Source organism: Poromitra crassiceps, assembly GCF_964638095.1.
Source record: "Poromitra crassiceps genome assembly, chromosome: 5".
NCBI classification, from domain to species: Eukaryota; Metazoa; Chordata; class Actinopteri; order Beryciformes; family Melamphaidae; genus Poromitra; species Poromitra crassiceps.
In genome coordinates, this window is record NC_139642.1 from 47,743,369 (window position 1) to 47,755,968 (window position 12,600).

The following is a 12,600-nucleotide window of genomic DNA, read 5'->3' on the forward strand; positions in this document are numbered from 1 at the left end:
GTTGAGGTATGAGTTACATTACTGGGCAGGCCTAATGTCATGATTGTGACATCGGACCAATACCACCCCCACCCACACAGACACCCACATTAACTCCCAAGTTTGCCAGCTCATACGGCATTAACCCCCTAACCCTTATACATTAACCCGCGAGGCACCTCATATGACATTAACCCCCGAGGCACCAGCTCATACCACATTTACCCCCGAGGCTCCAGCTCGTACAACATTATCCCCAGAGACGCCAACTCATATGATATTAACCCCCGAGGCACCAGCTCATACAACATTAACCCCCGAGGCGCCAGCTCATACCACATTAATCCCGATGCGCCAGCTCATACAAATTTAACCCCCGTAGTGCCAGCTCGTACAACATTAACTCCTGAGGCGCCAGCTCATATGACATTAACCCCCGAGGTGCCGCTCATATGAAATTAACCCCAGATGTGCCAGCTCATACGACATCAACCCCCGAGGAGCCAGCTCATACGACATTAACCCCCGAGGCACCAACACACAGACACACAATGGGCCAACAAGAGTCCCACCAAACTAGGCTTGAAAGATGTGTAGCGGCCTGATAATCTAGTTATATTATATTTATACGTATATTATATTAAGCGTAATTGTGCCATGAACATGAGACTTCATGTCTATGTTATCATTATTATCATATATACTGGTTTTATATAGTGATAAGCAACCAAGTGAAGGATCAAATTGAAGTTACTGTCTTTTTGCTTGGCATCACCCCTTATTATTTTGCAGACAATGCAAAGCCAGAGTAAGGTAACTTCCAAATAAGGGTCAAAGGTCAAGTTTGAGGTAAAAAAAAATTATGTAGATAAATAACTACATTAAATAAACAAATAATTAACACATTTCCAGTTTTCTTCCTACAATACATTTGGCTGGACAACAACAAAACTTTAAAGTCATTTTTCTTAGCTTTGCAGGGCAGTACAGTGTAGGGTTATATAATATAACATAGCACAATGCAGTACAATTCAACATATGTATACAATAATTAATGACCTAAAGCTATCACATTATTCATCACTGCATGTTTTAATTTTTTTTTAAACAAAAATGTGTTACTTGCCACCGTTATATATAGGTAGATTATTCCAATAAGCAACTGCTCTATACATTACCGTTCTTTTCAGAGCATTGGTTTTTGGTAGAGGTAGAGTGAATTGAGCATCTACTGCCTGTCTTGTTGTATAGCCATGTCTACTCTTAGTGGGGTACAGTTGTGAATGTAAGCCCTGTGGTTTCCCAATGTTCCAGATGTTAAACAGAAAGGTTACCAAGCTGCATGATTAAGAGGATACATTCAAACTATTGATTAAAGAGTTCTCTGTGGTATTTTACCCATCATATGTTTTTTTGAATTTAGTTGTGGCCTGAAGATCATAATGTAGCATTTTGGAACAAATATACATATCAGCAAACCAAAACTGGAGGCCAGAATGGCAAATATCTCTACAGCTACAGTGAACTTCCCAGGAGAGCTGACATATGCTGGGATAAAGGTGATCCAGACTGCACAGAATATCAACATGCTGAAGGTGATGAATTTAGCTTCATTGAAACTATCTGGCAGCTTCCTCGCAAGAAAAGCAAGTATAAAACACATGACGGCAAGGAGTCCTATATACCCCAACACAGCCCAGAACCCTATAGCTGAACCCAGGGCACATTCTAAAATGATCTTTTCTTTATAGTACTTCATGTTCCTGTTTGGGAATGGAGGGTTGATAGTTAGCCAAAGAATACAAATCAGGACCTGTATGAGAGTGAAAGCCAGAACACTGAGTCTCTGCTGAGCAGGGCCGAACCATTTCATCACATTTCTGCCTGGAAGTGTAGCCCTGAAGGCCATTAGGACCACTATAGTTTTCCCCAGAACACAGGAGATGCAGAGGACAAAGGTGATCCCAAATGCTGTGTGTCGCAGCATGCAGGACCACTCAGAGGGCCGGCCGATGAAGGTCAGAGAACACAGGAAACACAGTTTCAATGAGAACAGCAGAAGGAAGCTGAGCTCAGAGTTGTTGGCTTTCACAATGGGAGTTTCTTTATGAACCAAAAATATTATAGATATTAGAAGAGATAAAAACACACCAAGACAGCAGGATACAGTTAATAGTGTCCCCATCATTTCTTTATAGGAAAGGTATTCAGTAGGTTTTGGAAGACACTGGTCTTTCTTTTTGTTTGGCCAAAAATCAGGTGGACAAATAAAACAGTCTGGAGAATCTGTAAGGTAAATACAATAAAAAAAAAGTCATTTGAGGTGCATTATATTAATTTCACATACTACTTTTTGCATGTTTTCTCATTCTCATTCATATGAACAGATTGGGATTTGACATCTGTACTTACCTGTCTGATTACTTATAGTTCCCTCTGGGCACTCAAAGCAGTCAAAGCAGCAGACAGGCTTACGTTTGTTCATGGCCTTACGAGTCCCTGGTGGGCATGGTTCTTTGCAAACAGACCTTGGGACCTAACAGAGACACAATAAAAAGTGATCAAACCGAATAGTGACATTTTTTGATTGAAGATAATCAAGTTATTGTGGGTAATTTTATAGCACACTATTTGAGTTCTTAGTAAAGTTGACCATTCAAACCTCAAATTATTCTGAGTAATTAGAGATTATTACCTGATGATGGTTCCCGCCCCATTGTATTTTGATATTGTCTTTTAGTTTGAATCTTTTCCTCTCTGGAAAAGAGCTATCATATGCCCCAATATTGACAATATCAACAGAGTCATTCTCTGTCATATGCCAATTAACTAAGTCATACTGGGCAACAGTGTCTCCATTTTCATCAAACAAAACCTTGTTACCATTCTGCGTAGTGAAGTTCACCAGCCTCAGGTGTTCTAATACCTGCAGAGAGACAATTTGTACAGTTTCTATAAGTGTGATGAAATGAAAACAGCTTACATGAACTTCTTGCAGGTTACAAATGAAGAGTTAATTTGCAAAAACAGGTATATCCGTTTGGATTTTTTATCATTTTATTTTATATATTGATGTATTTATACTGTAATTGATTTATTTTTTGGAAATGTTTATTATCAATCATAACTAAAACATATTAATCTGATCATTTTCACATAAATCACCTCAATAATGTTTTCTATGTGCACTCCAGGGAGTATTAAACAGATGTTGTTTGTTCATTTTAAGAGTGGCGTTTACCTGTTTTTGCAAATGAACTCTTCAAATATAAACCATTAGTTTTGCAGTATTAACTGCAAATACATAAGATGCTGAAATGAAGTACACCATGTCTGAAGAATTAGAACTCACTTGTTTATGCTGAACATAGTTCTTGTTTACACAGTGCTTTCCAGTGGTAGGATTTGCTCCGCTTTGACATTGCAATAATGTATGAAGGGCATGTGCCACTGCATATACAGCCTTGTACACATTATTCACAGCCCTGAATTTCTTCATGTCAGTGTAGCCATTAGAGATTGTCCTTAGATCCTCTGTGCCAGTACACAGAGTAGACGTATTTGATGGAGAGAAGCTGCAGTGAAAGACATCTTCCCAAAAAGATCTAATCAAAACACTCTGTGGTTCATCAGATGGTTTCAGGTTTAGTAAGAATTCAGCAAGACCTGGGATGGAAGCCTCGGGGATGGCAAAGCCCATTGCCCCTTGTAAGATGCTCTTTCTCTGGGCAGAAGCTAAGTCTGCTTGTGTGATCCAAGACTCACTGCCGACCCATTGTTTGTCAGTTATGTTCATCGTCTCTATTGCTCGTAGGAACGCTTTGGTGTAAGATAAAGACATGAACAACAGGACTACCTTTGATGAGGACTTCCTTATTGTCTCTGCCATCTTGACTTTTTTTTGGCTTGTAAACGACTTTGAGAAGTATTTCCTGTATTCAACACATATGGCCTCTTTCTTTCCTTCCACAGTAAATTCTTCTATAGCTTGTTTTGAATACGAACCACTACTATAGACGATCCCCACCCAGCGCCAGTCAAAGTGTTTCATAAGTTGTAAGAGAGTTGTGATTTGGAAGTGGTCACTTGGCACAGTTCTGAAGAACGTAGGATATAACTTTTTGTCACTCAAACAGCCACAGGTTGAAAGGTGGCTTACCTGTCGAAAACACACATTATAATATCCTGGATAAGCCCAGATGATAGAATTGATCAAAGGACAGAATGTTGTTATGATTCAATTAAGTAAATACAAAAATACATCTAATTTATTTCCCAGTCATTTGTTCTCACCTGTGGTATGGAGAATGGGCCAAGTATTTTGTTTATGTCTTCACTTACTCCAGAGGATGAATGGCCCAACAATGCCTGGATCCTACGTTTGCAGCCGGGTTCTTTTGACTCCTCTCCATTTACAGCCTCTATAGATGCCCGTACCAGGTTTTCACTCCCACAGCCATTGAAGAGCCTATAACCTAGAGTCACTCCTGGGAGAAGATGATTGTCTCTGTTGATCTCCTCCACAGTAAAAATCACCGTTCGGGCAAACTTCAATTCCCTGTCATTTCTCCTGAAAATACAATACTTGGTCTCACTGAAATGAACTGTTGGGACATAGAAGATAGGCTTACCAATTATGACATAATGTTTCATTCTGCTAGCATTCAAGACCTGTCTTGCAGGCACAGACATGTAAAATGTTTATATAAAACATAACATTTCAATAAAGATGAAATTCATATTTTAAACATTTTCACTTACCTTTTGCAGTATGTATATGGCAATGCCTGATAGCCATTATCTTGTAGTTGGCGTGTTGAAGTAATAGAGAAAACTCCTCCTATAATAAGATCAGCATCTTTGGAGAATGCCATGAATCCTGTTTGCCCTATCACTTTGCATGTTTGATTTTCTGACTGGGTCTTTGCCAGCAGAATAAATAAGATAATGATGATCCAACCCATGGCAAGCTCCGTCCCCTCAACTGAAACAATCTTGACCTGGGACTTGAACTTTATAGTGAGTAGGAGGATATCAGCAGCCAATGGTGAGCGCACGTCAATTCTCAGAAGAAAATTATGCTTTTTTGTCTTGTTTTTGTTTTTCATGACTGCACATTTCACAAGGTTATGGTGCAAAGTAAGATGTAGAGCAGGGAAGGCATAACTCTTTCAATGTCTCTCTCAGCATGAAAAAAGGAGTTTGAGGGTAGAAAAGTATTTACATGTAGATGTGCAGAAAACAAGAACAATGTCTGTTGTTGAGTGCACAGTTAGTGCAGTTACGCCATGCTTCTAGATATTAATAAATAAGAAAATGGGATTTGTTTAGCAGTGGGGCTTGCTTGTCTTTCAAATTAAAACCTCAATTTGATAGCTTGACTATCTTAATAAAATTAGACCCAGGGCGGTTAATAGCACTCCCTCCGCCAACAAAAATATTGCTTCACCTAGAGTCAATAATTTAATGTGGACAACCTTAACATGTGGCTTACCAATATAACCACAAATGTTGTCCTGCGGATCAATACAACAAATGTCATCAGACCAAAAAACTACTTTTGCCCCTCAATAGCACAAGTGGGGGACAAATGGAGCACCGGTCCAAACGGACCACAAAACAGTTAAAGGAGAATGTAGGTAGGTATTTTTCAACCTGGACTCTGTTTTCTTTTTTATAACGAAGTAATGTATGCAGACATTTTTGAAATTGGTGCAGTATTGTGCAAGATTGCTTCAGTTGGCAGCCACTTTGCCCACATGCCCCGACTACACTAAACAAACTTGTTTTTATCACTAACAGGGTCATATTATTCTATCATGACATTTCTTATAGAGATATTTAATGGTAACACTTTAGAATACACCCCACAACTAACAGTAAGTACAGGGTAACAAAACCTGAGCTTACAGGGTAAGTACAAGGTAACAAAATCTGAATTTATGGAATAAAAGGGTATAAAGGGGGACTTGTAAATAACTTCTACCATACCTATATTTTTGTAACTACCGGGTACCTATTCTGTTATTATACTGTAGCTATTTTTGTAACTACTGCTGTTGTGACCTATGATAAATAATAATTTAAATTTCATTTCAATTTAGGAGAACTTGTACTGTAGTTATTCCATAACTATCAGGTACCTATTAAACAGGGTAACAGGGGCACCGGCTGTATTCTAAAGCAATGTTAATTTCCTCCTACTTACATGTAATTACAGCATTATTACGGAAGCCACCGCGGTTTTTGGCAGACCACGCCCTGCTCCAGCCTATGCAGCAATCAAACGCTGGGATTGGCCAGGAGTGAGGCTTTATTCCCTTTTGACAGCTCTTGCCTTTTGACAGCTCAAATCTCCCACACCAAACACTCTGCTCCCAGCCCAGCGATTTCATTCACCAACTGAATTACTCTTGATAGCGGACATTGAAATAAATCACATACGTTCCTTAGTTTAATAGGCTATATGAACGCTAATGTGGCTTCATTCGATCAATACCGCTCGACCATGCAACCAATATTATTAGTCTTGTTTATTTTAGTAATTATTCTACCCAACTTCCCAACAATCGGATTTGTGCAGTGATCCCCACACCCCTGTATTCAAAAATGAATGGAATGATCGCCATAAAAGGGAGCATATATCTATTTAGAACACGGCTCTCTTGAATACTCGATTCTGATTGGTCAATCAACAATATTCACCGGTCATTATTTCTCGACAACCGACCGCTGCTCTGCCACACCTGGATTAATCAGTTGATAAGAGCATTTTGTCAGCAAGCCACTACTAATTAGGCCAACCAGTTGCAGCTGTGGTGTCTTGTGTGCCAATTACGAATGAAACCGCTTTGTCGTTGAAAACGCTATTAAAAAATATATTTGAATAATTATTTTTGTCAGATTATTGAATGATTTAGTTGTAGGCCGTGTTCTAAGCGGGATAATGTATATTGAGGCGGTGATTACTGGGAAATAATGACCTTCAGGTGAACGATTAAGCCCTCCGCTGCGCGTCGGGCTCAATCATCACCTGTCGGTCATTATTTCCCCCGTAATCACCGCCTCAATATACATTATCCCTTACTTAGAACACGGCTCTCTTGAATACTCGATTCTGATTGGTCAATCAACAAGATTCACCGGTCATTATTTCTCGACAACCGACCGCTGCTCTGCCACACCTGGATTAATCAGTTGATAAGAGCTTTTTGTCAGCAAACACTACTAATTAGGCCAACCAGTTGCAGCTGTGTGTCTTGTGTGCCAATTACGAATGAAACTGCTTTGTCGTTGAAAACGCTATTAAAAAATCTATTTGAATAATTATTTTTGTCAGATTATTGAATGATTTAGTTGTAGGCCATGTTCTAAGCAGGATAATGTATATTGAGGCGGTGATTACTGGGAAATAATGACCTTCAGGTGATAATTAAGCCCTCCGCTGCGCGTCGGGCTCAATCATCACCTGTCGGTCATTATTTCCCCCGTAATCACCGCCTCAATATACATTATCCCTTACATATACATAGCCTATATATATATACATATATATACACACACTAATGAGGGATTTCAACTTCCATGATTGGAAGTTGGAAACCCTCATTAGTGTTTTGCTTGCACCTGTGTTTACCCTGCAACAACTCCAATTTAAATGGCTGTTATTCATTAATCATAATGTTCCACATAATAAAATGGTCCCGTTACTGAACGTAAAGTCGTCAGCTAGCAACACACAGGCTTGGTGACAAACAAACCGCTAACATTAGCTAGCTACATCTGGCTAATGCTTGTGCTAATGTTAGGTTAACGTTAGGTCCAAGGGTAGCTAGTAGCTAGCATCGTCCGGTAGGGGGTCCACCCGCTATGCCGACCACCCGCTATGCCGACCACCCGCTATGCCGACCTTAGGTTTAGGCGTGGGGGTGGGAGAGGTTAGGTTTTGGGTTAGGGTCTGGGGGAGGTTAGGTTTAGGCATGGCATGGGGGGAGGTTAGGTTTGGCGTGGGGGCTGGGAGAGGTTAGGTTTTGGGTTAGGGTCTGGGGGAGGTTAGGTTTAGGCATGGGGGGAGGTTAGGTTTGGCGTGGGGGCTGGGAGAGGTTAGCTCCACCGCCGCCTCGCTCAGCTGGTTCTGCTTGTGGGCTATCGGCATTGCGACCTGTCGGCACTGCGGCCTGTCGGCACATAGACGCGGCACCGTCCGGTAGGCACTGCTCAATCCACTCGTCCATAGTTAAGCCACCCCGGAGGGCGAAGTTAACCTTAAATGTTTCCATTTCAGTAGCTAGCGAACATTGTTATCACCGTTAGCTATCTAGCGGTTAGCTAGCTGTCATATACTGATGACGTCACTAGCAGGCAAGTATGGGTATTATGGTGACACGGGTTGGCTTGAGCTCCTGTTTGCGAGGCTAGCAGGCTAGCTAGCTACCTTTTTTTTCTCCGAGGCGGAGTGTTTCGGTGATTGCGGCCCCAGCCGTGATATACGCTCATTATATCATGCCTGTGAACCAATATTGAATTTAATTGAACTGAACACATGCATCGTGGATCTGTACAGGTTCTGTTTGTTGAATACAAGTGTGTGTGTGTGTGTGTGTGTGTTTGTCCGTGTTTGCACGCAATGTGCCACCCCGCTTCCCAGAATTGCACGCTTGATAGGCAGCTTCAATATCTTGTTCCTGCCTGCAGCTGATTGGATGAACGCGTTCACTCATGGGCTGCCCTCCACGGTTTGAAGCGTGGAAAAACCATTGGCGCCAAATTTTAAGCGTTCTCTTCCTATATGAAAATGGCTGAGCGAAATGTGTTTCTGAAAGCATTTGCCTACAGTAGGCCGTAGTGTCTCCCTCATCCTTTGTTTTGGATTTACAACAGTTCGTTTAAAAGATTGTATACGAGTTCGGGAGGCGTGACGCACGCACCACATTTGCATAAATCTGGAGCAATATTTTATGCAAATGAGGGGCGGGCCCTCCGTCTCTCAAAATGCCCCGCCTGCACAATGCATTACACGGCTGCCTCCAATACACAATGAATGGGAAGCCAAAACCTGGACAAGTGGACCATGTGTGTGTGTGTTCGATAATAATAATAAATAACAATAATAATGGCTTTAATTTATATAGCACACTTTAAAATGTAAAACAAATCTCAAGGTGCTTTACAATAGATAAAAGACAAGATAAAAACAAGCTAAAAACAGCTAAAAAAACTCAGAGCTAGTAAAACTCAGAGCGGAACAGGTGGGTCTTAAGGTTCGTTTTAAAAACAGCGAGGGATTCAGAGGCCCGAACAGTTCCTGGGAGCTGGTTCCACAGGCGTGGCCCCAGAGTGGAGAAGGCTCGGTCACCCATCATTGCCAGCTTGGTGCGGGGGACAACAAGCAGGTTGAGGGTGTCGGATCTGAGTGACCGGGAGGGGGGCTTGGGGGGGAGGAGTTCCTGATAAGTGTTGTAATCAGTGAACCTTAATTGTTGAATTTGATTATTTTTAAATTTGCAAATGTTTACAATTAAACATACATAATGGGGATGTATTAGAAATGAATAAACCATACTCACATATATTAGTGTATCTTTAATGTCTTCACCTATATCTATATCTTAACAGTGCTACTACTACTATTACTACAAAAAAACAGCATGCTACAATTAAATATGCAGGAGACATTTGCATAATTTTTTTTATTATACTTCTGTCAAATCTGTCAAATGTGGACCAGATCTAACTACTTACGTTGCTGTAAAAGGCTAGTCTATTAGGCACCACAAAAGTGTCATACTGTAGGCAAGAATGTTTTGTTTGACAACAACAGTGAAAACAAATCACTATTGTACACTTTCCTACCATATGTGAGAGTTTCGGGGGGGAGGGGGTCATATTAGCATGTGTTTAGATCAAATCGAATTAATATTAGATTCAGATTCACATTAAATTACATTTTGATTAAACTCAAATGACCCCTGTGAGGAAATTGGGCTGTTTCAGCAGCATGATTGTGGGGATATACTGTTACAGCAGGAGCAGGGGCCCCCCTGGGTGGGGGATTCGTGGTAATGTTTGCTCATTTTACGTGTATTTTTACATCATGTTCAAACTTGCTTATGGCAGCTTTAATGATATAGATGGGCGACTGAAAGGTAACGTTTACATCGACCTGTTGATCTTAATAACCAGTGTATACTTTGTTGGTACTCTGGTATTCTGGAGACAGGTCACCAGTTGCACATGTAAGAGAATACTCAGTAAACTCAGTTTAGCCAAGATGGATTGTAGTAAACTGACCAGTGAGACAAACACACAGGACAAAGTAGCCAGGAGTTCTATCTGCCCTAACACAGGAACCCAGGAACTCAGTGCAGACCCCACATTATCCTCAAGAATTATGTTTTCACACCAGTGCTTCGTATACTTATTAGAAAGAGGAGAGGTGAACGTTAACCAGAGAAGTATGACAGTAACAGGCAGAGCCCTAAAGTGCTGCTGTGGAGGAGCAAACCATTTCATGACACTGTGTGCAGCAGCACGGCAGGCAATTAACACATGCACCGTTTTCCCCAGCACACAAGAGAGGAGGAAGACAAAGGTGATCCCAGCAACGGTGTGGCGCAGCATGCAGGACCACTCAGAGGGCTGGCTGATGGTCACTGATGGTGAAACAGAGTATAATGTAAGGGTGAGAAGTAGCACCACTGACGAGAGACTGGCATGAGCAGGATCAACTCTGTTTGGAGATATTTTTATTCTTGTGAGGTAGATTCCAAGCAATAATGAAGCTGCCATCAGAAATCTCCCAACACATCTGCTGGTGTCTATAGGCTGGCCACTCTCCTCCATATTTGTATATACAGCACATGGAGTAAATATGATAGCATCTGAAAAACAGTTGCAGGTTATTAAGTAACTGTTGTGCTATGGAAATATTATTTCCTTATGTGATAAAAATGCTGTCACCCTCCCCCATCTTACCTGATTTGATCAGTTTTCGACATTGTATTGTATAGAAGGCTATTGCTGACATCTGCTGTTAACAACATATTTAAAAGAAAGTTACATACAGTAACACACAAGCACGCGCAGATGCATACAAATTGCTTCTGTGGAAGACATGCAATACACCCACAGGGAGGTGTGTAGTTTTTCATAATCATCTTATATCAGCAGAGAGATTCATATCCTCACAGCATCCAACTTGATAAAAACAAGTATTACCTAATAAGTATGTAGCAAACAAATACCTGGCAAGGTTGAAATTCACCCTGTTTTAGGGTTGGTGTTTTAGTATTGCAGTCTTTGTGAGTTCCCCCAGTGGGGATGCCTACTGATGGTTCTGTGACGCACACTACTGTATAGAGACTGGTGTAGACTTGGCACTTGGGTAAAGGGGACCAGCGGAGGCACTGTACAGAAAAAGGGGTGCCCACCCAAACCAAGATGAGGAAGTCTGGAATTGCAAGCCCAAGTACTGATCTGTGCAACAAAGTCTCCCGCTGGGTTTTGCTCTCATGTTTGCATGCCTCATAGATGTAGATATAATCCACTCTGTTCCAATGGCCCACTAGGATAAGGGCAGTGAAGTGGGAGCACGCATGAGGTATTGCTCTCAGGAGAAGTGATGAAGCATAGATCCTTTTGTCATTGAAATATGCACTGTGATTCCCAGTGTTTATCTGTTGGGGGGGGGGGGGGGGTAGACAAATTGCACAAAATCATTGTTGCATTTTTATAGCAAAGTTCGTGAGCATTTGAGATGTGACTTCAAGTTTACACCACAACAACAGAAATGGTTGAGTAGAAAAGCCTACATTCTACATGCTATACTGTAAGTAAAATATGATGATGCTTTACATCTACAGTAAAAACCTTTTCTCTGCCTCTCACCTTTATTGTGTGTGGGAGACACCTGGCCTCAAAGAGGCAGCGCTGCAGCGATGCTTGAATTCTACTTTTGCAGCCGTACATGTTTTGCTTCTCCGCAACAACAACAGCCTCCTTCACTGTTTGCAGCAGGTTCTCACAGCCATTGGAGAGCATGTAGTTCAAAGTCACACAAGGGAAGAGTGCAGAGTCTCTGTTGATCATCTGCTCACTGACAGTGCTTACCCAAACAGAACTCTTTACAAGGGATCTAAGGAAACGATAAACACATACAAATATCACAATAAATACCTTGATATTCCCATAATTGTGAAATTGTCAAATATTGGTCGCAGTTTATTAATTGTATGACATTAACCTCTCAAAGAACCTGTTCTCAGATATAAGTTGAATTTGCATTCAGAAAAAAAAACGAAAAATCTGTAAAATATAATGCATCCTTTTCAAATTAAATACTGCAAAATTAAACCAACAATAACCCAATGGTGACACTATTACTGTACATAATAGTGAAATTACTTGAAATTGTAATTGACTCAACAATCTCCACTATAGATTGTTTAATTGTCTTTTGTAGATGCCCCACGATGTGGTGTTTAGATGCCAATAATTTAATCGGACTTCACCACTGAGAAAATAATACAATTATTACAAGCTAGTTGCTGAATCGGCTGGAATCCACTCTGAGGCATCCAAGTCCTTGATTAAAGAAAGCAAATTAACACATGAGAGACAGTG

General features: G+C 40.9%; 1 protein-coding gene across 1 annotated transcript; it reads right to left on the minus strand.

Annotated features, from left to right (window-relative positions):
* Positions 1–1,351: 1,351 nt before the first annotated feature.
* LOC310777423 (extracellular calcium-sensing receptor-like) lies at positions 1,352–4,943 on the minus strand (the record flags this gene model as incomplete). The annotated part of the gene is made up of 6 exons (XM_083637753.1): positions 1,352–2,265; positions 2,392–2,515; positions 2,675–2,905; positions 3,332–4,138; positions 4,273–4,549; positions 4,741–4,943. The coding sequence occupies 6 exons, from the start codon at positions 4,941–4,943 to the stop codon at positions 1,352–1,354; spliced, it is 2,556 nt and encodes an 851-aa protein (XP_083493879.1).
* Between the last annotated feature and the right edge of the window lie 7,657 nt (positions 4,944–12,600).